At 55.5% G+C, this 27,837-nt stretch overlaps 5 protein-coding genes across 6 annotated transcripts in view; 4 read left to right on the top strand and 1 right to left on the bottom strand.

The window, feature by feature from the left end:
• The window catches only part of LOC117651580 (cAMP-dependent protein kinase catalytic subunit 3-like), a 31,133-nt gene extending 26,619 nt beyond the window's left edge, over window positions 1-4,514 (top strand). Inside the window, exons 3-9 of one of the 2 annotated variants that reach the window (XM_034395717.1) lie at window positions 690-858; window positions 1,084-1,193; window positions 1,303-1,456; window positions 2,582-2,673; window positions 2,752-2,933; window positions 3,019-3,096; window positions 3,168-4,514. In XM_034395717.1, the coding sequence (XP_034251608.1) occupies window positions 690-858; window positions 1,084-1,193; window positions 1,303-1,456; window positions 2,582-2,673; window positions 2,752-2,933; window positions 3,019-3,096; window positions 3,168-3,293 (911 nt within the window). In that variant the 3' untranslated portion in view covers window positions 3,294-4,514. The remainder of the gene's footprint in view (window positions 1-689; window positions 859-1,083; window positions 1,194-1,302; window positions 1,457-2,581; window positions 2,674-2,751; window positions 2,934-3,018; window positions 3,097-3,167) is intronic. The other variant, XM_034395716.1, reaches the window with a different exon arrangement.
• On the bottom strand, window positions 4,453-8,821 carry LOC117651993 (nose resistant to fluoxetine protein 6-like). Its single transcript, XM_034396618.1, has 13 exons — window positions 8,672-8,821; window positions 7,671-7,775; window positions 7,403-7,595; window positions 7,017-7,276; window positions 6,799-6,894; window positions 6,613-6,619; window positions 6,305-6,492; window positions 6,091-6,230; window positions 5,834-6,014; window positions 5,171-5,693; window positions 4,957-5,099; window positions 4,677-4,789; window positions 4,453-4,588 (listed from the first exon to the last, which is right to left on the bottom strand). The coding sequence occupies exons 2-13, from the start codon at window positions 7,731-7,733 to the stop codon at window positions 4,540-4,542; spliced, it is 1,956 nt and encodes a 651-aa protein (XP_034252509.1). The 5' UTR covers window positions 7,734-7,775; window positions 8,672-8,821; the 3' UTR covers window positions 4,453-4,539.
• A 15-nt stretch (window positions 8,822-8,836) lies between these two features.
• LOC117651579 (RING finger protein 10) lies at window positions 8,837-13,717 on the top strand. Its single transcript, XM_034395715.1, has 12 exons — window positions 8,837-9,216; window positions 9,879-10,051; window positions 10,131-10,342; window positions 10,426-10,516; window positions 10,596-10,780; window positions 10,868-11,063; window positions 11,146-11,274; window positions 11,356-11,531; window positions 11,607-11,716; window positions 11,802-12,228; window positions 12,310-12,487; window positions 12,569-13,717. Exons 1-12 carry the CDS (start codon window positions 9,126-9,128, stop codon window positions 12,893-12,895), a joined length of 2,295 nt encoding a protein of 764 aa, XP_034251606.1. The 5' UTR covers window positions 8,837-9,125; the 3' UTR covers window positions 12,896-13,717.
• Window positions 13,718-14,129: 412 nt separating this feature from the next.
• Window positions 14,130-15,070, top strand: LOC117651581. The gene is made up of 3 exons (XM_034395719.1): window positions 14,130-14,395; window positions 14,477-14,776; window positions 14,849-15,070. The coding sequence occupies exons 1-3, from the start codon at window positions 14,279-14,281 to the stop codon at window positions 15,008-15,010; spliced, it is 579 nt and encodes a 192-aa protein (XP_034251610.1). The 5' UTR covers window positions 14,130-14,278; the 3' UTR covers window positions 15,011-15,070.
• A 1,128-nt stretch (window positions 15,071-16,198) lies between these two features.
• LOC117651992 (regulator of G-protein signaling 7) overlaps window positions 16,199-27,837 on the top strand; it is a 31,216-nt gene continuing 19,577 nt past the window's right edge. The window contains 2 exon segments of the mRNA XM_034396617.1: window positions 16,199-16,510; window positions 25,794-26,009. Of these exon segments, the coding sequence (XP_034252508.1) occupies window positions 25,947-26,009 (63 nt within the window). The 5' untranslated portion in view covers window positions 16,199-16,510; window positions 25,794-25,946.

Raw genomic sequence — 27,837 nt, 5'->3', positions numbered from 1 at the left:
TCCGCCCTGTCAGCCGTGAAGCAACGCGGCGCCGAAATTATTACGAGAGTGAAAGTGTAACCATGACCCCTCCCTCCTCGCTCCGATTTTAACTGTACCGTCTGCGTCTGGCCTGCACCCCCTCCCCTCCCCCTCGATGTGGCCCGGGCCACATCCGCCCCCTGCTGGTGCTGCCTACACGGTGTGCCAACACCACTCGGCCCTCTAAATTCGGCGGGAAGTGCCGTGTATAAATGACTGGCCGCGCCGCCGTTGATTGAAGAAAAGTAGCGGCGGCCGTGTCACGCCGCGCCGTGCCGAGCGGTGTCCACACTGTAGGGGTGCCGCGGACGCCGCGGACGCCGCGCCTCGCCACCACGGCGGGGTTTTCCCCGGGGTCCTCCCTGCCGCCGCGCCGCCACGCCGCCCGCCACTTCCCGAAATACGCCATCTACCTCCGCGGCGTCCACGGCGTCCACGGCGTCCGCGATACAAGCCAGCCGGGGCGACCTCTGTCCCTGCCGCCCCGGCCGGCCTGGCCTCCTGCCGGCAGAGGGGCCCGAAAGGGGCGATTTGTCTTAAAAGTGTCGCCGGGGCCGCCAAAAAGCAGAGTCCTCTGTCCGCGGGGGAAGACATAACGACTCCGCCGATTGGCGTGAGATTGTCCAGAGGGCCTCTGTCTAACGAAACGCTCTCCTTGTTGTCCACAGGCACGGGGACCTTCGGCAGGGTGTGCCTGTGCAGGGACAAGTCCACGCTCGAGTACGGCGCCATGAAGATCCTGGCCATCGGGGACGTCATCAGACTGAAGCAGGTGGAGCACGTCAAGAACGAGAAGAACATCCTGGCCGAGATCCGGCACCCCTTCATCGTCAACCTGTGAGTGTGGATCATTGTCTTTCCGACGGCGTTTTTGTCAGTGTGCTGACAGGGCGGTACAGCGCAGCGCCACGCCGGCGAGGCAGGCAACCCAACGCACGCCACTGTGCGCCGCGCGGCCGCGGAACGCCTGGTCGAGCGCGTTGGGTTGCCTGCCACCGGGCGCCGAGTCCGCCAGGTTTTTCCTCGGGTGTTTACGGATTTTGATCACTGTTTTTTTCCCAGGCGGTGGCACTGGCACGACCAGTCCTACCTCTATATGCTCTTCGACTACGTGTGCGGCGGCGAGCTCTTCAGTTACCTCCGCAATGCGGGCAGGTTCAGCAACAGCACTGGTAAGTGCACTCGTCTTGCACCCAAAGGCTGCACCGACATATAGATTTTCTCGAACAATACAGAAGAAATTCGACAAAATCGAGTTAAATGTTCTTTTCGGCGTGGCAGGTAACTTCTACACGGCGGAGATCGTCCTGGCGCTGGAGTACCTGCACCAGCAGAACGTCGTGTACCGCGACCTCAAGCCGGAGAACCTCCTGCTGGACAGGGACGGCCACCTCAAGATCACCGACTTCGGCTTCGCCAAGAAGCTGGCCGACAGGTACGAGGCGTCACTCTAGTGCTTGTTCTGCGAACCGAGCGTGTGACCCCACCAATGGACTCCTCGTTCGGAGAGCAGTCCATTGGTGGGGTCACACGTTCGGTTCGAGCCCCGTTAAGCGACTGTGGAGGTCAATACGTGCCGAGAGTTTTGGGGCCCCTGCCCCTGGCAAAATGGGGCCACAACTCGGGGTAACTCGGCCCTTTGGGGGTGACTTTAGCACCCGTTCTACCGGGCGGTAATCCCCCCAACGGGCAATGTCTTTGGGTCCTGATGCCCTTTTTACGGGTGCAATTTTCGCTAGTTTGGGAACAGACTCGCCGCAAATTGGCTAAACAGTAAAATGTCTGTAAAATCGTGTTTTGGGGGATTTAAGTACGGTTGACCGAGCGGTAATCGCCTCTCAAAGGCAATGGCTTTGACCTTCTTTGCAGCCTTTGCGGAGTCGATTATCGCCAGGGGACAGTTTTCCCCGTTGACAAAGGCCAAGTCGAAAACTGTTTGATCACTTGGGCAAAATGTCCAATAAGGGTTCGCTCCGAACAAAAATGTAAGGAAAGGGCTGCCTTCCCTTCAGACGAACCGCCTCGGATCAGAAACAGTGGATGCTTAAAGTCGCCCCAAAACACGATTTTTCAGACATTTGTGACCGTTTTGATCAACTTTGCGGCAAAACTGCTCCCAAACTAAGGCAGATAATCGCACTCCGTAACAAAGGCATGCAAAGGAAGGTCCAAAGACCAATTGCCCGTTGAGGGAGGACGATTTACCGCCTCGGATCAGAAGCAGTGGATGCTTAAAGTCGCCCCAAAACACGATCTTTTACACACATTTGTGACCGTTTTGATCAACTTTGCGGCAAAACTGCTCCCAAACTAAGGCAGATAATCGCACTCCGTAACAAAGGCATGCAAAAGGAAGGTCCAAAGACCAATTGCCCGTTGAGGGAGGGCGATTTACCGCCTCGGATCAGAAGCAGTGGATGCTTAAAGTCGACCCAAAACACGATGAGTTACCCCCGAGTTACCCCCGAGTTGACCTGGCCCTCAGTTTGTCAGGGGTGGCGCCGGTCTTCTGGCCCACTGTGCGCCCAAAACATTCATGCTGCAACATCGGCCCTTCCAGGACGTGGACGCTGTGCGGCACCCCGGAGTACCTGGCGCCGGAGATCATCCAGTCCAAGGGGCACAACAAGGCGGTGGACTGGTGGGCCCTCGGTGAGTCGACAACTCCCTCGAGCAGCCTGCGCGCCTAAAAGAGTGTTGGTTCAAATACTGTCTCTTTCTCTTCCGCAGGAGTGTTAGTGTACGAGATGCTGGCCGGCTACCCGCCCTTCTTCGACGACAACCCGTTCGGCATCTACGAGAAGATCCTCGCGGGCAAGATCGAGTGGCCACGGCAGCTGGACCCCGTGGCCAAGGACCTCGTCAAGAAGCTGCTCGTCCAGGACAGGACCAAGCGGCTGGGCAACATGAAGGTGAGTCCCTGTCTCTCTCCCACCCACGGCACGCCCCGACAGCTGTGTCCCAGATTTATTGACAAATTTTTGTTTTCGCGGACAGAACGGAGCGGAAGACGTGAAGAGGCACAGGTGGTTCAAAGGCATCGACTGGGTGGACGTCTTCCACAGGAAGCTCAAGGTACGCATTCTCTTTTATTCGGTTCGTCTAATCTGTTTTACCTCTCTTTAACATCATTGGTTGTCTTGCAGCCCCCCATCGTGCCGCGGGTGAGCTACGACGGCGACACCCGGAACTTCGACGAGTACCCCGAGGCGGACTGGAAGAGCGCCCCCGTGGTCGGCGACACCGAGCGCAAGCTGTTCGACGACTTCTAGTGCGGCCCGTCGGTCTGGCCGTGGACAGTGTCCTAGCGCAGCCACTGGAAAGCCTGTCCCCGGTTTTCCTCGGTTTTCCCGACCAATAGGAGTGCGACCGCGAAGAGGCGCGTGCTTGCCGTGCCGAGGCTTTGCGCGAGTGATAATTTATGGAAACTGTGCTGTGAAGCGAAAAGCGTGTCCACTGACGTTGTTGTTGTCATGATGGACCCGTGAACTTTGTTACTAGTTTTAAGAAGCGTGTCTCAGTTTCCGGTCCTCAATCTCTGGTCAACAGATTCATCATCTCTTTCATTTTTTCCCCTTTATTTTTTATTAAATTGAAGACGCTGTGAGAGTGAGGACGGCGCTTACCGAGTACTTACAGTGTGAGGGCAGTAGTGCGTAGCTAGGTCGGGTGCCGCAACGGATGGCTTTATTGTGTTTTGTAGAGGCTGGCGGACAGCGACAAAAAAAATCCTCAAGTCTAATAACTAACTAGGCTGGTCCCTCGTGTGAGGCTCTGCAGGGACGGGGCAGTAGTTCAGTCTAAAAACGCCGTCCTGACCGCGAATCGGAATAAATGTGATACGAAACGGAAAAGTGACGCAGCTTACGCAGCTTAGTCAACTCGGATGAGTCGATGATCCCTTGAGTGACGTAGTTCAAAGTTTGAATCTCAGCATGTCAAAGTTGGTTGCATGTATTTGTGAAAGGATTGAAGTGTTAATCGAAGTACAGATTTGTCAGACCAGTAACACACGGGGTAATCAAGGACATACTGTGTGATAATAATCACTAGCAATTAATGTTTGGCCCCCCCACCCTGTGTTAATTTTTGTTTGATTGTGAACTGTATTATTAGTGTAGGGGCAAGTCGTGCATTTGAGACAGCTGAAGATGCGTCCAGTATTAAACGCAAAAAGAATGCAGAGCTTTTGGAAACGTGTGACAAATCATTTTGGTTGCATTTGTGCCCGAGTGTATACTTGTGCTAACAAGCACTTTGCATCCAATAGTGTTTCCAGTAACTGATGCAGTTTCATTGGTTTTCTGCTCTTCCTCTAGGGTGCTGAATCCTTTAATTAGACACAAGAATAAGACTCCACTTATCTGTGATCCCCGCAGTGCACATTACAATGACGAGTCATGCTTGTAAGTGTATATAATAAGGTCAAATGTTCATATAATTTATAAATTAATTAAGTGTACATATATTACAAAATATAATTTTAGAAATTCGAAGTCGAGTTGTGTGTTTGACACCTCAATCCTCCTTCTCACTCTCCGCCTTCTTGGCTTTGGGCGTCGCGTTCCTGAAAGAAACAAATCGAGAGTACAGTCGCGGAAAGCACTGTCACGGGGCAGCCCGCCACTACACTTTCAGCAGCCTTGCGGGCGCACCTGTTGCCGAACAGGAACTTGTTGGTCAGCTCGCGGGCGGGCGCCTCGGCCACGATGGTCAGCCAGAAGCTGATGGCGAAGGACAGCACCAAGTCGCTGAGGCTGTCACGGATCTGCAACGCGAGGGAATGACCCACACTGTAAACAATGACTGCACAATGCTCTGGAACGTGCAATATTTCTACTGCACTTGCCAAACCTTTTGCCTACCCCCCAGGCGTTTTGCGCCACCTTAATGTGGAACTTAAACATGAAATCCCCCCTCGTACAGTGTGCTCACCACGTTGAAGGGCGTGAGGTAGACGGAGTCCTGCTTGGCGGCCATGAACAGGGCCTGCATCGGGTAGGACACGATGTACACGGCGAAGGTGAGGCGGCTGAGCGTCACCAGCGGCTGCCAGCTCAGCAGCGAGTGCACCAGCGCTGCGGGCAGAGCGACGGACGTTTATTTCTCGCCGATTGAGAGGAGAGCGGTGTCCTGGATGGGGACTTGCTTCGCTCGCCGAGGACGGTGACGACGACCACGACGGCCAGCGCCAGGGACCAGGCCAGGGGCGCCCCGGCGGCGTACAGCGCCTTGCTGGCGGCCGAGAAGTCCGCGTCGGGGGCGGCGAAGGGCGCGCTGCCGCACATCACGGCCAGCATGGCGGCCAGCCCCAGCGCCGTGCACACCAGTGTGGCGCCACGGCCCGGCCGGAACCCGCGCGCCTTCAGCTCCAGCAGCCCGCGGCCCGCCAGCAGCCCCACGAAGTACGGCGGCGTCCGCATGTGCGTCGGCATGTAGGCGTCGTGGATGTGCTGCACGCCGTGCATGCCCTGGATCGTCCGCAGCGACCACGTCACCGTGGCGGGCCAGTCCCCCAGCCAGGTGCCCAGGAACAGCGGCAGTGGCGAGAGTGCCGACAGCCCCGCCAGGACGGCCAGCCCGGACAGACCGGCAGGCAGCCAGCGCAGCAGCAGCACGCCCACCACGAACATGTGCATGTCCACGTACAGCGACCAGGAGTGCCCCATGCACTGCAACAGAAGTGGGGGTCACGGCCAACGTCACGGCCACCGTCCACCGGGGGCGGGGGCCCCGAAGACCGGTGGACGTGGCCAAAATCCTGGACGCGTTTTGAGCTCCTGAGTCGCTAAATGGGTCTCGAACCGCGTACCCCGGTGGTGTCCTGCGTGCCGCCGTTGACGTAGTTGCCGACGAGCAGCAGGTTGGCCCACCAGTAGCTCTTGCACGAGTCGGACATGGGCTGGGCCACCTCCGTCCACAGCGGCCCCGTGGTCATCTCGGGCAGGGCGGTCACGAAGAAGAGCAGCACGATGACGTAAATTGACATCACTCTGAGTGGAACCCAAAGCAAACCAGCATTTCATAAAGGGTGGTTAGTTTTTGGGGCGGCGCGGTTCGGCCTCCTACCTGGTAGCCCTGGCGGCGAAGGCCGTGCCGAGGGAGACGCGCCCGGGCGCCACGGCCAGCATGAGGCCCGCCACGAAGAAGAAGGTGTCGACGGCCAGGGAGCCGCGGTACAGCAGCGCCAGGCTGGGGCGCGACCGAGCCTGCGACAACACGGCAACCAAATGAGACTTCGGCCGTGCGCGCCGCGCGCCGGGGCTGCGCTGGGCTTCCTCACCGAGGCCGTGTAGTACTCGTAGTTGGAGATGGCGGCGCGCCCCGAGTGCAGTCCGCGGTGCACCGTCACCAGGTACAGGGCGGTGAGGAAGCGCATGCCCGACACCGGCGCGAGGTCCATGCCGGACACCGGGGGGTCGGCCTTCCCCAGCGCGCGCAGGTGTCTCCGCCAGTCGAACGCGGTCCAGCCTGGGAACCGCAGGCCGTGGGTTCAAATCCCATCCCGAGCGTGTTTACTTTGCTTTTCGTTCCGGACCCATACGCACCGAGGGATGGGGCAACCGCGGTGGCGACAGTCAGCGCTCCGACGAGTCCCCTGCGGAAAATTCGAGTAGCATGAGGAAACTTGCCGATTGCCAGTGCAGGGCGTTGTCGGCCTTACCAGAACACCAAGGCGGCCGCGGACGGCGCCGCCCGCTCGCCCGGCGCGTGGCAGTGCTCGGGCAGGACCTCGACGTGCACGCGCGGCTCGCGGTGCCGCAGGCTGTCCCGCAGCGCGGCCTGCAGCACGGCGGGGCGGCACGCGCGGGGCACGCACAGCGCGGCGCGGAGGTCGCCCAGGGGGAGGCCGCCGTCAGCCATGCCGACGCCCTGCAGCAACACGACCACCGGGCCTCAGGATCGCCGCCAAGAAGGGCGTTGTCATTGCCCCTGTCGCGCCAGCCAATCGCGCTTCTGGAGAAACCCCCGCCGAATCAGGCGGCATTGCTTACGCTCATGATCTCGGCGGCGTCCTGGTGCGGGGACAGGTCCCCGACGAGCTCCCAGGGCGTGCGGCGGGCGGAGGTGCGTCCCGGTGCCGCGGATGTCGCCGGCGCCGGGGCCGTGTGCTTGTTGTAGCTGAGGCTGACGAGGCAGTAGCGCGCGCCGACAGGGGACGTCTCCGCCGCGGACATGCAGCCCTCGAAGTTGCCCAGCTGGTAGCGCGAGCCGTGGAACACGCCCGATGGCACGTGCGCGCTGGCGTCCAGCACTGAATGAATGAATGAATGAATGAATGAATGAATGAATGAATGAATGAATGAATGAATGAATGAATGAATGAATGAATGAATGAATGAATGAATGAATGAATGAATGAATGAATGGCGTAACTTACTCCTGACGGCCCAGAGCGTCCGGTTGCTGGCCGCCGCCTCCACGGTCGTCGTGTCCCTGGCACACTGCCCCTCGTCGCCGGCCGCCTCGCTGTCCAGCAGCTTGCCGGCCAGCGGGCTCACCGTCGGCACCACCTGCAGGTGTGGCAGCTGCAGCGGCCCCGGCAGCGGAGTCCCGCACGCGCAGGAGACGAGCTGCAGGGCAGTCCGACACGTGTAAAGCACTTTCCAAACCTAAAAAAAGGAAAACCTTTGAACTGACGAGCTCACCCACGACAGTGCGATGGTGACAATGATGGTCGTGGACCGACTACGCGTTGACCTGGACACCATGATCGCAAGGAGACAGCCCACTGCCCTGCGTGGCTATCGACACTGTAAAACGTTACTTGATGCCCGTGACGTTGCTGTCACGGTAGCGTGTCCCCGGGAACTGGTGCGCGTGCTTCCGGGCGCCGCCGTGCGACCAAGCTGGGGAATGAGAACTTCGCCCATTTCGACTGCCGTGACTTCGCACTGGGGCGCTAACTCTTTCTCGAAAACTATTTCGCCTCGCGGCGACGCACGTGGCTGCGTTCGGAGCGCTTTTGCGCTGGTTGTCGCGCCCGCGTACGCAAGGCATTCGAGTATTTCTGAACGCAGATCCAGGAAGTTCGTGGGGCCAGAGGCTAGGAGGGCGCGAACCTCGAACGGATTGAGTCCTTGAGTCTTGAGTCGATCATGCCGCACACAGGCACACTACTGGCTCGATCTGCAGGTCGCAGAGCGAGGGGGGAACTACTTTTGATGTTTGGGTGGGTATTCCTGGGGATTCCTGAAAAGACCCTTTCAGGGCCAGGAACTCGTAGGGACGTTCTATTTGGCGAATTCGGTGTTCTGAGACCTTTAAGAACCTGAACAAAAACAAACAAACAAAAGATTTCTTGATTGTATATTTTGCAGGGGGGGGTGAACTTGAATCTCTACACTTTATGGACGTCGAGTGGTGTCCATGTATTCATAGTCGCCACGTGTTGGCGCGGAAAAAGTCTCAAACCTGCCGGCGAATGCGTCTGGTGCCGCAGGACGCTGATACCGCCCTGATTGCCGTTTTTCTGTCTCCGTCGCTCTTCTGAAGTACGAAGCAAGAAAGCGAGGGATAGGGCACGCTATCACTCGTGGTCGCGCCGGGCTGAACCAGCTTGTGGGCTGCTGCCGAGGTTGGCCAGCCCGGCAAATGGCACGCGGGGCTCCTTAAACTTCCTTTGAGGTTATCTGGCTGTACGACTCACCTGCGGTAGTCTGCATGCCGCTCGATAAAAACCAATCCACGTATGTCCAAGGATTCTTCTCGCTAACACCGACGAACAGGACGTAGCCGCGTTTTTTTGACGAGTGCCAGCTCGCCAGATTGCGTTTCCGGTCATGCCTCTCTGACCGACTGTTTCCTGTTTTTCCTCCGTCTGTCTACCCGTCGCCATTTTCGCGACGAGACACTTAAGAGACAGAAGTGTTTGTCGTCAACAAGAAAATCGTCGTTTGACGGCGGGAAGGGGCTCCTCGCTCCTTGAGGCTCATTTTTGGTTAATCCACCAACGCTATTTATCCAAGTGTTAAGTAATACCGCCTGAAGGTATTCCTTTATTTCCCCGTGAAGATTGAAACATGGCTTGCTAAAAATGTCGTCTGTGAAGTCGAGTACCGTTTCTCCATGCGGAGAGGTGTTCTCCCCCGTGTTTGCTGTAGATGTTAGAAGAAATTATAATGGAAAAGAAACCTGTACGTTCAGTTCAGCCCCTTGGCAAGGGGCCGGGAACTGACACAAAAAAAGGCCAAGGTAAACAACTGGTTGGCACCCAACCTTCAATGCGTGCCTCTGCCACCTCGTATTTATTTCCTCAAGTTTTCTAGCAACTTTTTAATCAGTTCTTATGACATCAGTATTCTGCTTTCAATCTCTTTTTAAATTGTGGAGTGGATGGTCAATGTCCTTTTGTGATTGTTGTGCAACATTGGCCGCAAAGGTGACTGTGACCCTTTTAGTGCAATCATTGCGACGTCACGCAACAATTTTCCGCTCTGCTCAATTCTTTCCGTTTCCCGCAGTATCTGAAACTATTTGTGGCGTAACTTTGTGCAAATTTTTTGTAACGTGTCTTCTAATTTTTTGTTCTGACTCAAGTTCTTTGCCACATTTCTGAGACATCTTCTGCTGTTGCTGCCCCTCCCCTCCCCCCACCTTTTCCCCAAACTGTACCGACCCAGGGTCCACCACCCACTGTTGTGTCATCATTGATTTCAATGAGCTGTTGATACAAGTGGAGTTTGTCTCAACAGTTGTGTTTATGTTAATACTGGTGCACCCACAGACCCATCTCAATTAGCTGTTAGTTAGATATTATTGCTCCCATCTTTCCTTTATTACTTGAACAAAGAAAATTGAGATCTTATGCTTGTTTTGTTTTTGTACGTATAGGCTTTAATTCTTTTTATTTGCAGATGGAGCTGGAGGAAAGACTTTCCCCCGCTCTTCCAGAAGAAGGGAGACACCAGGAGCGAGTGCTCCCAAATATGACCCGGTTCGGAAACCAACAACACAGAAAGGAAAAGCTTTTGACAAGAGACCTCGACCTCGTGGCCCTTTTATGGAGGGTCGAAAGGAGGGTCCCCAGGTATGAGAGGCTTTGTCTGCCATTTCGTTCCTTTGCCTTCCGAGGGGAAAATCTTAAACTTGCCTCTCTAACCTTTCAGGTAGCATTGGAGGATGCTGAGTATGGCTCCGTCATATCTCAAGGAAGCAAGAAGCAGAATTTAAACCACCTATTAAACTTTCATTATGCGCCAAGGGAGGGTAGCAGCCACCAACACTGGCGCCATCAAAGCAGTGGTCATGGTTCGGGCTTAGCACGTTTCTTTCGAGGCACTCCTCACAAGTACAACAAGGAGCAGTTCTTGCAGGCCAAGTATGTTACAACTTTCTTCTAGTTCGTTCAAGATAGCTGACATTACTGCTTCATTCAATGCTAACTGTTTCTTATGTCCACAGTTGTCAATTTGCAGTGAAGGCAGATGGAGATTACCGCCAATACCTTTGTAATCCAGATCAGCTTGTTGATTGGGACCTTGTGGAACAAATTGTATGTGATAGTATTCATTTTTTAGTTTCTTTTTGTTTTGCTTTTTTCCCTAATAATTTGAACTTTTGCCTGTTTCTAGCGAGTAATGAGCCCTGAAGAGACCAGTTGTCCTATTTGTCTGTACCCACCAGTTGCAGGTAAAATGACTCGTTGTGGTCACATATTTTGCTGGTCCTGCATTTTGCACTATTTGGCTCTCTCTGACAAAACCTGGCGTAAATGTCCTATCTGTTATGAATCTGTGCATAAACGGGATTTGAAGAGGTAAACATCAACTGCCTTAAGAGTAATGATCTACAACTGTACCTGAATCAGTGATATTCTCATTTGTTCTTTTTTACTTTCCTTCAGTGTTCAGGCTTTGAAACCTACATCCTTTACTGTTGGTGGTGAAATTACACTACGCCTGATGCGTCGAGAAAGAGGGTCTTTAGAAGCTGTCCCTGTTGAACAGTGGGACATGCGCCCGCCTGTTTCTTTGTTGTCTGTGTCTGAAACAGCTGTTGACACTGTCTATGCCAAACTGCTCTTGGCTGATTCATTTGATGTAGGTGTTTCTTTGTGACACTTAATATTTGTGCTGGTTTTCACCATTGTTTGGTGTACTAACTCCTCTATCTTGTTATTAGGTGCTGAAAATAATGGAAGATGAAAAAACTGCTCTCAAGGAGCAGATACGTATTGACAATGACAGCCCAGAAGTGTGCTTTGTAGAACAAGCTATGGAGATGTTGCTTGAGCGAGAAGCTTTGGTCAAGGTGCGTCAAATTCAACAGCTGGAGTGTCCATATCTTTGATAGAAATGATTCCTCAATTTTGCTGTTATTGCTGCCTGTCAGGGTGTGAAAGGAGTGCAGCCTGCTGCCGCCCCTGTAGACACAGAGGAACAAAAGCATGATACTCCAAAGGACCATTTGCCGGATGCAGAAACTGGAGGCGCTGATGACACCACCAATTCTGAGCTACACGATAGTTGCAGTGGTCTAAAGGATGGCTTGGACTCCAAGTCTGTTAGGTTTGTTACCTCTCTTCTAAAGGTCAAATATCCTGAATTAAGAACTTTGGTTAATAGTGATTCTGATATTTGCAGACCTCGTCTGGAAAGCACAGGTAGTGAGGACAATGGAACTACTATAACAGCTGAAGATCTTGAACATAGTAGTCTGCAACAGCCTCAGAAGCACTTCTACTTTTATCAGGGTATGTTTGGAACAAAGATGGAAAATAAAGTCCTTTGCCTATCTTAATTTTAGGTCTTTGTTTTAAAAACATGCTTATGTTTTAGCTGCGGATGGACAGCACATCTATCTACATGCTATCAATGCTCGTATGCTGGAGATGGCCTATGGATCTCTTGACAAGTGCCCCCTTACGATATCTGGGCGTATTGTAGAAAAGGAAATGGGATCAATGACGGAGGATTTGAGGAAGCGTCTTCGTTACATGCAACACCTTCCTGTCACTTGCCAGTTTGAAGTTGTGGAGTTGTCTCTCGACTGCTCTATCATTCCGCCTGATATACTTGAGATCTTCCAAGAGCAGATTGATTCCCGTCGAAGGCGACGACAGAAAAGAGCACGAGAAGAGATGCGACGTGAGAAGAAGATTAATGACGAAGAGAACAAACGCCTGGGTAGATACCCAACACCTCATATTCGGATTGCTTCTCACCACCACTTCCCTATCTGTGGAAATGAATCTTCTCCCCCTGTGTAAGTGACAATCTGTTAAGTTTGATTCACTACTGTCCTTGTCCACCCATTCTTACCTTGTTTAATTGTTTGGCTTTACAGGGCATCTGTTCCAAAATCCCCATCTGTTTCAAGTCTGGCAAGTAATTCTACTCAATCATCTCTGAGCCTTTCTGTTGAGAACTTGACTTTAGATCCTCCACCTGAAGAAAGAGAGCACTTTCCCATGATTGGGCAGGAAGCATCCTCATCTGCTGAAGATGGACCATCATTTGCCCAGGTTTGTCAATGTATTGTTTGTATTCCTTTTTTGCTTTCCATCGTAACCACATAATGCAATTGAATAATGTCCTGTTTTCAGATGCTACGCACTGGGAAGACCTCATTTTCCAGCGGACCAGCATGGGGTCGACGCCAAGCGTCGCAACCTCTGGCGCATTCTTTGCTTAATGTAACCAGCAGCCGACAGCGCACAGCCTCAGACAGTGAGCCAGAACCGGAAGGCTATGTTCCAGCTCCAACATTCAGCCAAAGTTTCAGTGATGCAATAGCTGTAGCTCTTGCTAAGTCTGAGAAGTCCTCTTGTGAGGCTTCTTCTGGGGGAGGCGGAGGAGGAGGTGGAAAAAAGAAGAAAAAGCAGAAACCCAAAGTGCTTTTTTCTACATCTATGGCTTGTTCAGGAAAATAGAACAAGCTGCCTTACTATGGCAGCTTTCACATGTCCATGTCTTTTTTGCTTTGTTATTTCTGGTGGTGAACTTAATTATTTTACTGTCATGCTTTAGGGGCCTTACATTAGCTTATCAATAAATAAAATTTAGTGTCAAAAAATTTTAGAAGAGAAGAAAAAAATGAAAACTGTTGTTGACTTTAACATATTAATCTCTCAAATTTTACTCTGAGATTTTGGTCTTGTGTTAATTTTTCTTTTGTTTTATCCTAATTAGTTATTTGAAGAATGATATAATCAACACAAATTGCTGCTAGGCATTGAAAGTTTTTAAGACATTTCTTTGCAGTGAATTTTGATGTGTTCATTTTGCATCAATGCAATTTGTTGCTGAAACCAATCATATCTGTAGGTGTACTTCAGCTCATAATTAAAGACTTTGTTGTGTAAGTTCACTTGTTGTGTGGTTTACATTTGGGAGATGCTGTAATTATCTGTGCTCATATGTGATAAAAACGGTTGGCTTTATTTAGGGAAGAGCAAATGTTAGTTCATTGAAATTGAGTTGGTGGTTAAATACAATTTAGCTATTGTAATTATTTCTCCTTTCAGAATGCCAATGACTTTTGTCTTTTTGTTACCGCATAATGAAAATTGTTTTTGCCATTGATTGATTTTGTTTGTGTAGATGAATGTGTGACATGGTATGTGATTGTGATGTAATTTGCTGGGATGCCTCGGACCCAGAATTCAATCTCAAAGAAAGAGCTGTTGATAAAAAACATCATAATTAAAAACATCTTAATAAAATGAAGTACCTAATACGTACTGCCAAAGAAATAGTATTTTTATTTCACCATCTCCAACATACATACTGGTATACTGTACACACATTTCTTGTGTCCTCATGAGGAAGCTGCACCTCAAATTGCATCAAAAACTCTGTGTGGAACAGTTTTTGGGTGGGGAAATAGACTCGCAGTACAGTAATCATAAGCCAATCACAACGCTGATGCTGGGTTAATTTTGAGATCTTGAAGGAATTGTGTTGGGGGCTAGGGGTTAATGCTTAATATAGTCAGCAAAGAAAATGGATGAAGGATTATGTTGGCAATTTGTCTGCATGAATTAAATATTAGTGCTGTAGTAATAATGAAAATAATTCAAAATAGTCTTCAAAATACCTCTGGTATTGCATAGGCACCATTCCTTTTTTTCTTTTTTCTTCTTTTTTTAATTACTTATTAATTTTTCATCAGCACAACAGGAAGTGAGAAGAAGAAATCTGGAAGAACTGAATGCACTTGTTTATTTGCAAAGACCACATGGTTCCTCATTCTAGTCCAAGCTTTCAGAAGTGTTCAGAAGTCAACCCAAGTCAACCCAGCTAAAATCGAAATTATGTGCAACTGCAAAAAAACACTCTGCAGTACAAAGCAGTGTAAGTGCAGGAAAACTAGCACCTTCTGCTCTGAGGAATGTGGATGTTCGGAGGACCGTTGCCAAAACCGACCAGAGGTGAGTGAGAAGGCTGTAGTGAAATTAACTGACTGATCCATTCTTATGGGTTTTTATAAAATTTAACTTAACTTTGAACAGGCTGAAGATGCATCGCAAAGTGAAGAGGCTGGTGCTGAAGATGCATCGCAAAGTGAAGAGGCTGGTGCTGAAGATGCATCGCAAAGTGAAGAGGCTGGTGCTGAAGATGCATTGCAAAATGAAGAGGCTGGTGCAGCTGCGAAGGCTCTGGCTTGGGCGGATCTTTGGAAGTCAGTTGACAGTGAGAGAGAACTGCTGGAATCAATATCTCACTTCAGAGTCATGCCCAAAAGACTTGCAGCGATCATGGAAAAGAGGAAAGGAGACTTTGATGAGATGACAGCATTGCTCGCAGAAATGGTGAGTTTATGAAAAGTTTTGCTGCAGTTCGCCCTAGTTTGTAAACACTCACGCATTTTCTCTTTATTATAGAATGGCTTATCAATGGCAAATGCTGAAGAACTCACTGAAGGCGAATGGAAATTATTTGAGCAACAATTGGTCCAGTGCACAAAATGTGAGCGCAAATTTCATCAGGAGAGAATTGAAAAACATGAAGGCATTTGCCAGCGGAGAACGTTTTTAAAACAATAGTAATGTTTCTTGTGTAATGTAACGTTGTAATGTTGTAATGTCGTAACGTTGTAATTTTGTAATGTTGTTATGTTGTAACGCTGTAATGTTGTAATGTTGTAATGTTGTAATCATGTAATAATGTTTCTTGTGGATTTTGTCCGTTTTTTTAAAAGAAAATTGTTTTGGATTTTAAGTATTTTTAAATACATTTGGCAAATAATTTCATGGTTTCACTTTCTTTAGCGTTTTAAATTATCCAAGGCTCGGTAAAAATCAAATGAATTACATGAAATTGCAGAAACACGTCAGTGACAGTTCAGAGTACGTAGTTATTCCCCACAGTCACTACCAACCTTTGCAAAAATTAAATGGGTGCAAGTGCGTACTGCTATTCAAGAAATCATTATAGGTCCATCTTAAAAACAGGTCTGTAGTCTCTACTGGCTGATCACTTTATTTCGCCTAGTTCGGTTTTGTCGCTTTTGAGAGAAGCTGGAATGAAGCCAAGCACTACAGAGTGGTACCAAGCGTAGCAAGGAGTGAGACCCGGCCTGGGGTGGGGCCAGAGGCGGGCACAGGCGAACCCCTCACGAAATCTGCGAAATCTTTGGTCGGCTTGCTCCGTCGAGGTCCAGTTGGACCCTTCCCGAGACTCTGCCTGCGTCCGAAAGCTGCGTCAGTCCTTGTTCAGCCTTGCGCAAGCAGCCTGCCGCGGGCGCCACCGCAAGCTCCAGTGGGAGAGAGAGAGAGAGAGAAACTCGTGGCGCAGACAGAGGGGGAAATCGGTCCGAGCTGAGCAGAGCAGAGCTTGGTGATGGCGTGATTGGCCGCTAGGGGGCTCTGCGTCCTCGGCGGCCAGCCTCAGCCTGCCAGCGAAGGACTCTCGCCCCTCTCTGTCGCTCCGCCAGGGCTCCACGCCTGAGCGGCGCGCAGTGCTGGGCAGTGCGAGCGAGAGGGAGAGAGAGGGGTTGGGGTGGGCGAGGCGCAGTGTAGGAGGGCGCTCCGCTTGGGGCGCCCCGCCCTGCCCGCCCTGCCCGGCCGCGCGGGGTAGCGGGGGCGTGGGGGTGGATCAATATCGAGAGGGATGGGCAGGGTGGGGGCCACCTTGGTGGGGGCCACCTTGGTGGGGACGGAGTCGGGTAGGGCCTGGTGGCCGCACCTCGCCGCCTCGCCTCGCCGCGCCGTGCCTCAGTCGAGCTCAGCGGTCTGGGCGGCAACGCCACGCCACGCCGGGCCACGCCGGGCTTCGCCGGGCTGCTGGCTGGGGCAGCCTTGGCCCAAAACCCAAACGCGACCATGTGCAACTGCAGCCGACGCAGCAGTTGCAGCAGCAGGCGCAGCGCGGCGTTCTGGGGCTGCTAGAAGCAGTGCTGGAAGCAGTGGTGCCTGCTGCTGCTGCCATACCCATGCGTCCGCCGCCTGCGACGCCTGCGACGCCTGCGACGCCCCATGCGCAGCGCCGGGACGGCCGGGACAGGCACCCGCCTCGGATGCAGCAAGACGTGGCTCACTCCCAGGGTAAGTAGCCGCACCGGGCCGCCACTGTGCCCACCGTGCCCCGTTCGCCGCGTCCGACAAATCAACTTCAAAATGGCCGTCCACGCCCCCGCCGCCCCGCCGCCCCGGCGAGTGCATCGGGTGCTCGGCGCGTGCGATGGGCGGGTCTCGGCGGCCCCGGCGTGGTGGTCACCGAGGCCGCGCCGTTGCCGACGCCGCGGCCCGGCGTGTGCACGGCCGGGCCGGCAGTGGCGGCAGCCCGGTGACCACCACACCGGGCAGGGAAGTGTCCGAACAAGGAGCAGGAGGAGCAGAACACGGAGACCGGGAGCGCGGAGGGGCGCGGGGCGGCGCGGGGGGGCGTAGCATGTCGGCCAACTTGTTTGTTGTTTGCGCGCCAGAAGCCTCCTGCACGGCCTCGCCTGTCTCCCCCTTCTCCTTCTCGTCTCTCTCATCGTCTTCCTCGAGGTCTTTCTCTCTCCCCCCCTGGGCTGGAGACGGCCAAACAGAAGACAAGAGTCAAAGGCTAGATTGGCAAGGGTCGGAGTCGGGATGACATGAAGCATTATTACAGCCGTGCTTGTCGTCTTGCGGTATCGTGTGACGCCGTGACAGCCCAAAGGCATGGCGAAGGCAAACCAAAGGCAAGCCAAAGGCCGGCGTCTGCGCGGAAGCACTTAATAAACGACAGAAGGAAAGAATGCACAGCGAACATTCTTGTTTAGGTAGAGCTGGCTCTCATCTGTCGGCGGCTTTTGGTTCCGCAGTGGTTTTCCTGCGTCGTTCATTATGCGAAAGCCAGCCTATTGGAAAGGCCTGTCGAACCTGCCAGCCGGGGCCCTGGGCCCTGGCCGGCCCCGGGCGGCCGCGTGTTACAGTTGACGGCCGCGGTACGAGCCTCGTTGACGGAGAGGGCCTCGGCGACGGGCTCCAGAGATTACGCGGCGCCGGGCGGCCAGCGGCGGCAGTAGCGGCAAGGTCGGGATGTCCCTGGCCGTCAAGGGGTGGGCCCGGCGCGGCCCGCGCGGCCCGGCAACGGCAAGCCAAGGCAGCCTAGCGGGCCTAGCGCCTGTCAGATGCCATCCCGGCGGACGTGCGTGCGTGGCGGGACTGCCTAACCTGCACGGCGACCCGCCAGCCGCCAGCCCGCCAGCGAGCCGCCGCCAGGGACTGCGGCCGCGCCGCGCCCCTCCCTCGTGTACCCCCCTTCCCCCTTCTCTCTCTCTCTCTCTCTCTCTCCCCTCTCTCTCTCTCCCGGAGTCCTGCCTAGAGATGTGCGCTGACCGGTCACGACGCCGCCGCCGTCGAAGGCAGCCGCGCCGCCGCCGCCGGTCCATACGGTCGGCGTAATCGGCGCGAATGAAACTTTTGGTGCTGAAGGTCTTAGATCACAAAATACCTCGAAAACCTGAAGTTTCCTTGAGCTAAACGCGTTTTTCTGGCAAAAATGAGCCACCCTGTATTCGCCTTACCTTCCCCTCCCCTCTCTCCGCTTTGGCGACGTAGTTCATTAAGATGCCGAAAAACTAACACCAAGAAAGTAAATGGTCTTTTACGTATTTAACGTATATATTTGTTAATAACTTCCTCTACTTGAGCACTTCTATCATTTTTAACATGTGATTGACAAAATTTTGAGACCCTATTGTTGGTAAAATCAAAATTTCTTTCACGCCGAATACGCCGATTACGCCGCCGCCGCCGGCCTTAAATTGGCCAAGCGCCGCCGCCGATCAAATAAGGGTCGGCGCACACGTCTAGCCTGCCCCGCCTAATAGTCAATGGAGCGCCATGTTCCCATTCACGGGCGCGGCACGCCCTAGGCACGCCCGCCGTCGCAGTCCGCTGTTCAGGAGGAGTTGTGAGGGCGTGCGTTCGGAGTTCGGAGGGCGCGCAGCCAGGAGCCAGGAGCCGGGCCAGAGGGAGAGGGAGCGTGGCAGCGCGGCGTGACCTTGACAACAACTCTTCTTGTCTTGCGAGCGCCCGAGCGAGCACCGCTTGGTCGGTCGGGCGGGTCGGGCCCCGCCGGGCCGGGCGCTCGTTTGGGAGCGCTTCGAGCGCAAGGTCGCCTTGTCGCCCGAGAGACAAGGTGCCATACTTCTTCAACAGCGAGACGCCGCGCCCAACCCACTGATTCCGAGAGTCCTTTTCGTCGCGCTGTCCCTCTCGCACCCTTACGGGACGCCCCGTCAGCGCGAGAGGGACAGAGCGACGAAAACCCTCGTAAAATGGCCTTAATTAAATTTAATAAATGTTATATTAAAACTTTATTAAGTTTTCATTAATATTTAACAAATACCAGTTTTATAAAATTTAATTAACTTTAATGAAGTTTCTTATTAACTTTTGTTAAGGGCCCGTTAATAAGGCCAGATTGGTGAAGCAGCTACCAATAATGCATCCAGGTAGCACGTCATAGGCTCTTTCCGTTAACAAAAACTAGTTAAATATTGTTAAAATTAACAAGTTTTAATTCAATTTTTCGGTTTTAATTAAAATCTTTTAATAAAATCCCTTGTTAAAGTTAAAGTAATTTAATTAAAGAAGTTTTGATTAAAATCGGGCAACGTTTGAACTGGTTCGATAATTTCGGATGGATGTTCGACAGAGACCCTCAGGCCGGGTCAGATCCCCCTAGACACCTGCCTAGAGGAACCAAGTCAAAAATTAGGAGATCGGACTCCCCTGAGCGCGACTGGTTCAGAAGGATCCGCCTGCGCACCTTATGCTAGCGGCTATGCTAGTGATCTCCGCGAGCTAAGGGATTGAAGTAGACGGCAGCGCCATCTAGCGGCATACAAGTTTTTATTAAATTTAATTAAATCTTGCATTCATAGGACTGACTTAACATAATCGTGTTAATTGCCTTGAAAAGCGCGTGCTTGATGTTGATGCTCAACTAATGGAAGCTAGTCCCTTTCCTCGCTTTTGTCCCGTTGAATTCACGCTGTTCACGAAGACAAGCCTCTAAACTTATTGACATGATTAAATTAGATCGTAACATAATCCGTTAACTTAATCCAGGGCAAGTGTTCACTTTAATCAAAGAAGTCTTTAATTTAGGAACATCCGTAACAAACTCAAATTAAACACCGAACTAAACTTAACAAGACCGTCCAATGTTGTTAAAGTTAATTACAAACGAGTTTAATAAAGAAATATTTTTAACAAACATTAATGTGAGGTTCAAATTAAATTTTGTTAGATCATTTTTTTAATAAATCCAACTAATAAATTTTTGTTAAACACAGCAATTTAACAAAAGAAGTTTAATTAAAGTAGACGATTTAATTAAAAGTTGATTACTCTTAACAAAACTTTAACAAAAATTTTATAAAATTTAATTTAACGTTTTTACGAGGGAACGGCTCTCGGTCGCAGTCTTCAGCGAGGCAGTGCGTCATAACGACGGGCTCGGTCCCATTCCGAACGCTGCTTCGCCGTCTGTCCCTCTCGCACTCCAACGCGACGCCCCACCGGAGCGAGAGGGACCGAGCGACGAAAGCACAGGCCGAAATGAGCCCCCGCCGCGCTAAAGCCCCGCCAGCCCCGCGCACTGCTTCGCCTGCTTCGCGTGCCCGCCGCGCGTCCCTCTTTTCGCTGCCGAGTTTCTCGAGTGATTTTCCGGTGGCGTAAAAGATTTCAGCACCTCCACTCGGCGGCACTCGCGGCGACGGAAGTGGCGCGGCGGGGCGGGGCGGCGGCCTTCCGTGCAGCGCGGCGCGGCGGGGCGGGGCGGGGCGGGGCGGCCCAGGGGTGGCGGTGGCGGCGCAGGCCGTTGTGCAGGCTGTTGATGTCACGCCATGCCGTGCCGAGCCGAGCCGCGCTGGACGGGATGTAAACACAGGGGTCACGGGGGTCCCCGACGACGCTTGGCGCTTGACTCCGTGCCCGGCCCCGGGGCCCTGGCGGGGCCCTCGGTGCCCCGGCACGGCGGCGCGCTGCTCTGTCTAGTCCCAGCACGCCGCTCCACTATGAATTGGCGAACAAGTCCTCTGCAGAGCGCAGAGCTGCCTTGTCGTGCCGCTCGCTGCTGCCGCTGCTCCCCCTTGGCAGATAGCGGCGGTCTCTTCCAGCCGCCCCCGCCCCGCCCCCGCCCCCCGCGTGGCATTTGAGACTGCTCGGCGCGGCCGGGGGCGGCGTGGCGGCATTTGCGGGGGCGGACCATGAGGCTGGGTGCGCGGTGTGGGGTGGGCGGCTGCCGCCTCGTTCCGAGGGCTCATCTCGTCGCTCTGTCTCTCTCGCACACATGCGGAACGCCCCATGAGTGCGAGAGAGACAGAGAGCGCCCTTCGGAGTCCGGCGGCAGGCGAGACATTCGCGGTATGCGTCGCCAGGCCGTCCGTCGGGCAGTCCAGGCAGGCCAGGGCGGAGGGGGCTGGTGGGGTCGGAGGCAGCCCGCCGGCGGAGGGTCGGAGGCTGACGATGGGCCGAGGGGTCTTGCTGCAGGCGCGATCGTCGTGGCGCCGAAGGGTCGGAAGCACGCAGTCTGAGGCTGTGTGAGGTCTGAGGTGCAGGTGCGCAGGAAGGGAAGGAAGGGTCGGAGGTCGCGGCGTGTGAGGTCTGAGGTGCAGGTGCGAAGGTCATAGGGTCATAGGGCCTCGCCTGGGCCGTGGCGCGGTCCTCCCCGCTGCGGCCAACCTACGCACACACCACCTTTTGTTTGTGTTTCTTCTCGAGTTTATATGTAAATGACCCCTCCCCTTCCCCTCCCTGCCCGGGGCCACCAGGGGCCCGGTGCATGCCGCAATGGCTACATAAGGGACCTCGGCCCGGCGACTTTGGCCAGCCTTGCAGTGTGCTCTGCAGCAGCAGTCAATGCAGAGACAGGGTCTTTAGAGACACCCTAGACTCCGACGAAGTCCCGGCCCATAGGCCCCGATACGACCCCGACCCGGCCCCGACCCGGCCCCGACCCGGCCCCGACCCGGCCCCGACCCGGCCGAGACCCGGCCCCGACCCGGCCGAGACCCGGCCCAGACCCGGCAAAGACCCGGCCCAGACCCGGCCGAGGGGCCGGGCCGGCCGACACCCGGTCGCCCTATAGGGACCCGGCAAAGCCTTGGCCAAGCCCCGGCAGAGTCCACCCGAGTCCGGCCAAGCCCGGCCACGGTGTAAGAGTGCGCCACCCGAAGAGTGGTCTCCCTACACCGTAAGTCCGGTGAAACCCGCCACAGTCCGGACTCACGGTGTAGGGAGACCACTCTTCGGGTGGCGCACTCTTACACCGTGGCCGGGCTTGGCCGGACTCGGGTGGACTCTGCCGGGGCTTGGCCAAGGCTTTGCCGGGTCCCTATAGGGCGACCGGGTGTCGGCCGGCCCGGCCCCTCGGCCGGGTCTGGGCCGGGTCTTTGCCGGGTCTGGGCCAGGTCTCGGCCGGGTCGGGGCCGGGTCGGGGCCGGGTCGGGGCCGGGTCGGGGTCGTATCGGGGCCTATGGGCCGGGACTTCGTCGGAGTCTAGGGCAGGCTTTTGGGTCCAGCAGGGTGCTCCCGCCTTCCTTCGGGCGCTCCAGGTTGGTCCCTTGCGAGGACTCCAGGGGCTCCAGGGGCTCCAGGGGCTCCAGTGACTCCAGGGCCACGCCACGCTAATCGACGGGGAAATACGGCACTGCCTTTTTCGTGATTGATGGAGACACGATTCGGCAGTCTTGGCCGCCTCGGCGCTGTCTTTGTGCGCGCTGATTAATTCGGACGAAATGAGAGGGCGGAACGGAGCCAGGTCGCGGCGGCCTTTGAGAGAGGGAGAGAGGGAGAGAGAGAGAGAGAGAGAGAGAGAGAGAGAGAGAGAGAGAGAGAGAGAGAGAGAGAGAGAGAGAGAGAGAGAGGGAGAGAGATCCCTCTCGGGGTCATCGGGCAGGGAAAGGCCCTCGGAAGGCCCTCGGAAAGGTCTGCCGAGTTGTTTGTCTTTCATTTCCGCTGCGGCCCGCCTGCCAGCGCCGCCAGGGCGACTGACTTACACCATATGCAAAAATAACATGGCTCGAAGCCTGCCTTCACTTGTCCTCGCATCCTTTTCTCCCTTCCCGTCTTTTACGTCTTTTCTTTGGCGAAGTCCTCTTATGGCGCGCTGAAACGGGAGAAGCAGAGACACAGGCGGCCAGCCGCAGCCACCCAGCCCGACAGACAGACAGACAGACAAAGGGTCGCCTGAAGGTTTATTGCCATGTCCTGGCTGGCCGCGTGCACTGCGTGGCACTGCGTGGCACTGCGTGGCACTGCGTGGCACTGCGTGGCACTGCGTGGCTCTCCGCGCTGCCAGGCGTTGCCTGCGCGATGTCCACGGCGACAATACCACTCGCAGTGCTCGGCTCGCCCTGGCTGGCGGCCCTCCCTGGTCCTGGTGGCCCTGGCTGGCTCCACCCACACTCCCCCTTTTCGAGTACATGGGCAGACGTAGGCTGGCTGGATCATGAATAATCTCGCTGTCAGAAACAACTTGCGTTCCCCGCTAAATGTATTGTTGCCGCCTCACCGTGTGTGTGTGTGTGTGTGCTGCATGCGAGCGTGTGTGTGCGTGGGTATGACTATGTGTGTGCATCCTCGGGGACTGTCCAGAATACCCGTGGGCTGTTTTTAGACTCTCTCTATCTTTTTTTCCGACCGCATCCCTCTCTCCCTAGCGTGGTCTGGCTAAACTAACATTCCCATTTGAGATGGCGGCAACGTGTGGTCTAAGGACTCCTCCGCGTTCTTCCCCGCCAGGCGTGGATCCAGGGGAGGAAGAGCACCCCTCCCCTCCCCACACCCCCCTCTTTTATGAAGGCGGCAAAGGCCGCCCGGAAGGTAGGCAAAAAGTCGAACTTTGCCCGTGTAAGAGGGCAACTTTTGCTGCATCGCCCCCCCCCCCCGAATCGGTCTCTGGATCCGCCCCTCGCGGTCGTAGGATTGGCTGCTCGAGTGGAGGGCTTCCAGTGGTGTGATTAGAAAAAGTGGCCGGGTAGATGGAAAGAGACGCAGTGCGAGCGCGGCAAAGCAAACGATGAGAAACTGCTGACGCGCTGACGCCTCCAAAGCGACCCTGTTTGCCACACGAGGTGTCCAGAGGGCCGCCGGGCGGCCTGCAGGCCACAGGCCAGCCCAGCCCGCCAGCCTCTCTCTCCACTCCCCCGACTTTCTTGGCCGCCAGCCAACGCCATGTCAGCGCCTGTCTGTCGGTCCGCCGTCCGTCCGTTTGTCCGTCCAGTCCGTCCGTCGTTCGTCGGTCCGTCTGTCCCTTGTCAGCTCGTCTGTCCCTTCTGTCAGCTCGTCTGTCCGTCTGCCTCTACTGTCAGCTCGTCAGTCCGCCAGGGGATCACCGAGAGTTAGTTTGAGGTCGGCGGATCCCCTCTTCTTGCCCCCCGCCAAACACAACACAGAGGAACTGTTCAGAGTCTCACCACCAAAACAGCTTAATCGTCTTCTTCAGAGTGGCAGCTGGGGGAGACAAGTCTTAGGTCGTCATCTTCCTCCGCCCCGCGCGTCCCCCGCAGACTGAGTCCTTTTCGTCGCTCTGTCTCACTCGCACCTACACGGGACACTCCATGAGTGCGAGAGAGACAGAGCGACGAAGATAGTCCGCTGTGTTCGGCGCCACGTGAATGCAGCGCCCGCCAGGACCGAACTGCGGGCGAGGACGGCGAGGACAGGCAGGGGGAGGGGCGGTGTAGCGGATCTGTGTTTGCCTACCTTTCAGGCGCCGGCACTAGAGCCGCCGAGTTGGGCCTCTGGCAGCCTCTGGACCTAACTGCCTCCTTTGCAGTGCTTTGCAGTGCTTTGCAGCAGACTGCAACAATAACACGAGAGCCGGCCTCACAAGCCCGCTGCACTTTGGAGGGGATACTCAGTGAAACTTGGCAAATGAGAAGGGGTTGGGGAGGCAAGGGGGAGGAGGAGGGAGGGAGAGAGAGAGGGAGAGAAGGGGAGGGGGCTAAGTCGTCGCGTAACAAGCTTGCAGCCATTGCCCAGTGTTCGGGAAGTGGCGGCGTGGTGGCGCGTTGCTCGGCGAGGCGAAGTTTCCCTGGCCGTGCCCGAGCGGTCCGCCGAGCAGTGCCTGCCAGTGCCGCAGCTATCCCCCCTTGCCCCCTGCCCCACCCTCTCCCCCGTCTTCTCCTCGTCGGACGGGGAACAGCTGAGCTGCAGCTGCAGCCTCCGTGCCGTGCAGCAGTGCGCTGTCTAACTGGCTCGGCCTGGCTCGGCCCGCAGACCGGTGGTGCCCGATGCAGGGCGGGGCGGGGCGGGGCGGGGCGGGGCGGGGCGGGGCGGTGTGGGTGTGGTGCCGGGCGGGGAATCTAATTTTGTCCGGGTATCCTCCGGCAGCCAGGCGGGCGTCTGGCTCTGTCTCCGTTTCCGCGAAAGAAGGAAGGCGAAAGGGAGAGAAGGAGGGGGAGGGGCTGCGGTGGCGCGCGCCAGAGAGAGAGAGCAAGACAGAGAGAGCGCATAACTCGATTTATTAGTTTCTGCTAACGAGCAGGGTGCAGTCGGAATTCAGGCCGCTCCATTGCCTTCGCCTCCACTGCTCACCTTGCCCCGGCGGAAACGCCCCCGAGCAAGCCCTTTCCGAAAAGTCGCTGTCTCTGTCGCGCGCGAAGTGTGCGAGAGAGACAGACGCTGTATCCCGCCTGGCTCAAGAAAGACCTATCTGCGGATCGCCGGACCGGTCCGCTCCCTGATTGGCCACTCGCCCCCTGATTACTTTTGATTCCGTCTTTTGTCTCTCAACGGGATGAAACGAATCGGGGCGCTCGCTCGGCTGGCTCTGGATTGGCTCGTCGCTCTGTCTCTCTCACGCCCTCACGGAGCACCCCGCGAGTGCGACAGAGACAGAGCAATGAAAGGACCCTGAAAAGCCGTGGGTCCGCTCTACTCAAACACACTGTCGAAAGACGTGAGTCGAAAATGTTTTGTTCGTCCTCGGCGCGTTTAAGCACGTTTCAGAAAATGCGTTAGTGGGTCACAGGCTCCTCCGCGATCGTTAGCTTCATTTCATTATGACTCCCCGCCCCAAAAAGAGCGCGCGGAAAGCCGATGCCCCCTCAGCCCCGCCACGGCCCCGCGGCCCCGCCTTTGACGCGGTTCCCGAACCGCCTCTATCAACAACGGCCCGATAAGATAGGGGGCGTTCCGGTGTTTTCGCACCCCGTGGGAGAGAGCAGCCCCGAAAGGGGGAGGGGGGGGGAAGCGGTCGCATGCATTTCGCTATTTTCGTGGTGGAGAGGATTCACCCGACTGGGAAAGTTTGAGTCGCTGCGCGATGTGTCGAAGAGTGCTGTAGTTTCCTTTGGGCGAGCATGCCTGTCTGATGTGTGATTTGTTTGTTCTGTTGCAGAGCGCATGAGTCGTTGACTGGCGTGATGGGGCGGGCCCAGAGCCCCATGGAGGTCGGCTAGACCTGCCCCCGCCCCCCAGCCCCCCAGGGGGTTCCCCAGGGGGTCAGCCCCCCTCCCCCCGCGCCCCTCCGGCCTCGGAGCCTTCGGACAGCATGGAAGCGTCCGCGGGCGACCAGGGCAGAGGGTGTAGCAGCAGGCCTTTGGCCTTTGATAAGGTGAGTCGCGGGTTCAAACACCCGCTCTCTTTTATTTCAGGCACGTCCGGATGACTATTCGCGGCAAGTTATTTCAGAAGCGGCTCGCTCCAATCAAGCAGCCGGCAACCGAGTCTGGCCTGCGCGGCGCGCGGTGGGGTGGGTCGGGTCGGGGCCTCGCGAACCCGAGCGAACCCGAGCGAACCCGATGCAGTCCCGAACTTGGTCCCGAACGCCGTCACTCTCGCGCTGTCTCACTCCCACCCGCACAGATGTCGGGCGGAAGACGGGGGCGCGAGGTGCCCCACCGCGTAAATCACCCTCAACTAATTCCTACCCTCGGCGGGAAGGTATTGAGGAGGGGGGCTGTTCCGCCCGGCCAGGCCCTGCCAAGCCGGGCCGCGCGGGACTTGGGGCAAAACTCCATTCTCTACGCGTCGCTCCGTATTCAGGGACTTGGGTAACCAACTTTGCCCTATAATTAGAAACAAATAGTCGAGGCAGCCAGTGGCAAGGAGTCGCCTGCACCCCCTTCCCTCTCTCCCTTCCTCCCCCGGCTGGCGCTTCCCGCCGCCACAACGTCCTCGACGTCCTCGACGACCTCGTGGTGCTCGTTGCCCCCCCCCCCCCCGGCGGCGCGAAGTTGAAGTGGGACATGATGGATGTTCGCGCAGCACTCTGATTCCGAGAGTCGCTCTGTCTCTCTCGCACCTCTGCGGGACGCCCCATGAGTGCGAGAGAGACAGAGCGACGTCAGCGACTCTCGGAATCAGTCTGCAGTTCGCGCGCCGAAGCCGGAACAGGAGCATGTTGGAGGGGGCCGCGGCCGGCGCTGGCAAATAGGAAATTGCGTTGAGGCCACCGTTAATTATACGTCTTATAAATTTTTTTCAAAAAATGTTTTAATTTTTACAGTAGTTTTTACTAACTTGAAACGTAATTAAAAATGAAGCAAAACAGTGCGACGGTTACCACGGTCCCCTTCTTGAGAGCGCCCCATCCCCTGGAGGTTCCCCCGCCTCGGAAAAAACACAGCCGGCCGCCTCCCTAGAATCGGCGGAGGGCCCTGTTGGCTCGAACCGCCTCGGATTTGCCAAAATCCCCTCGAAAAACAAAGGGCCTTTCGTTTTTACGGTGTAACAGGGCCGAAGGGCCAAAAGGGCCGGACGACTTGTCCGCCTCGTCCCTTTGCTGGGTGGTCCTCCAGTCTTGGAGCGCCGTGTTGTGGTCTCCCTTCTCATCCCCTTGTCTTTCTCTCTCCCTCCTTAGGGCCCGCCTCACCCGCGCCCTTCGTGGCGGAGGGAGGGAGAGCAGCGCGAAAGAGAGTTTGGAGAGAGAGACAGATCAAGAGAAAGGGGCGGGTGGAGGGGGGATGCATTGAGCTCCGGGAGGGAGAAGAGAAGAGAAGAGTGTGGTCCAATCAATAGTCACCCAAGGAATTTCTCGCTGGGCATGGGTCTGGCCGGCGTGGCGCGGCGCGGCGGGGCTCCCTCGTGACGCACCACGCTGCGTCCACGGAGTGGGCCACAGAGTGGGCCACAGAGTGGGCCACAGAGTGGGCCACAGTGTACGCAACAGAGGCTGGGCAACAGCTTGGGGCACAGAGTACGCCTCGAAGCGGGCCACGACCATAGAACAGGCCACAGAATGTGGTTCACAGACACAGTGTCCTGTTGTTGAGAGTTAAAAAAATTGTAAAACGAAATTCAAAATGTCATGCAAAGAAATAATTTTCGTTTTTAATGTGGAGGCGGGTCTCTTCCCCATTTGGCGACGGTCCCCGACGGTCCCCTTGGGCCCCCTGGCGCCCTGTTGCTGCCGCGCCGCCACCGGCCGCCACTTCATCGGG

This window comes from Thrips palmi, unplaced genomic scaffold (assembly GCF_012932325.1).
Source record: "Thrips palmi isolate BJ-2018 unplaced genomic scaffold, TpBJ-2018v1 HiC_scaffold_6, whole genome shotgun sequence".
In the NCBI taxonomy this organism is placed as follows: domain Eukaryota; kingdom Metazoa; phylum Arthropoda; class Insecta; order Thysanoptera; family Thripidae; genus Thrips; species Thrips palmi.
Note: the sequence above shows the minus strand (reverse complement) of the source record. Positions and strands in the feature narration are given on the sequence as shown.

Bases quoted from the DNA above. Each gene is read 5' to 3' on its own strand.
- LOC117651993 (XM_034396618.1), bottom strand. From the start codon at position 7,733: ATGGTGTCCAGGTCAACGCGTAGTCGGTCCACGACCATCATTGTCACC. The intron at 7,277-7,402 runs GTAAGTTACGCC...TCATTCATTCAG, and splicing joins GACGCTCTGGGCCGTCAGGA to TGCTGGACGCCAGCGCGCAC. The intron at 6,015-6,090 runs GTAGGAGGCCGA...GGTTCCACTCAG, and splicing joins TTCGCCGCCAGGGCTACCAG to AGTGATGTCAATTTACGTCA.
- LOC117651579 (XM_034395715.1), top strand. From the start codon at position 9,126: ATGTTAGAAGAAATTATAATGGAAAAGAAACCTGTACGTTCAGTTCAG. The intron at 11,064-11,145 runs GTAGGTGTTTCT...TCTTGTTATTAG, and splicing joins TCTTGGCTGATTCATTTGAT to GTGCTGAAAATAATGGAAGA. The intron at 11,275-11,355 runs GTGCGTCAAATT...GCTGCCTGTCAG, and splicing joins AGCGAGAAGCTTTGGTCAAG to GGTGTGAAAGGAGTGCAGCC.
- LOC117651581 (XM_034395719.1), top strand. From the start codon at position 14,279: ATGTGCAACTGCAAAAAAACACTCTGCAGTACAAAGCAGTGTAAGTGC. The intron at 14,396-14,476 runs GTGAGTGAGAAG...AACTTTGAACAG, and splicing joins GTTGCCAAAACCGACCAGAG to GCTGAAGATGCATCGCAAAG. The intron at 14,777-14,848 runs GTGAGTTTATGA...TCTTTATTATAG, and splicing joins CAGCATTGCTCGCAGAAATG to AATGGCTTATCAATGGCAAA.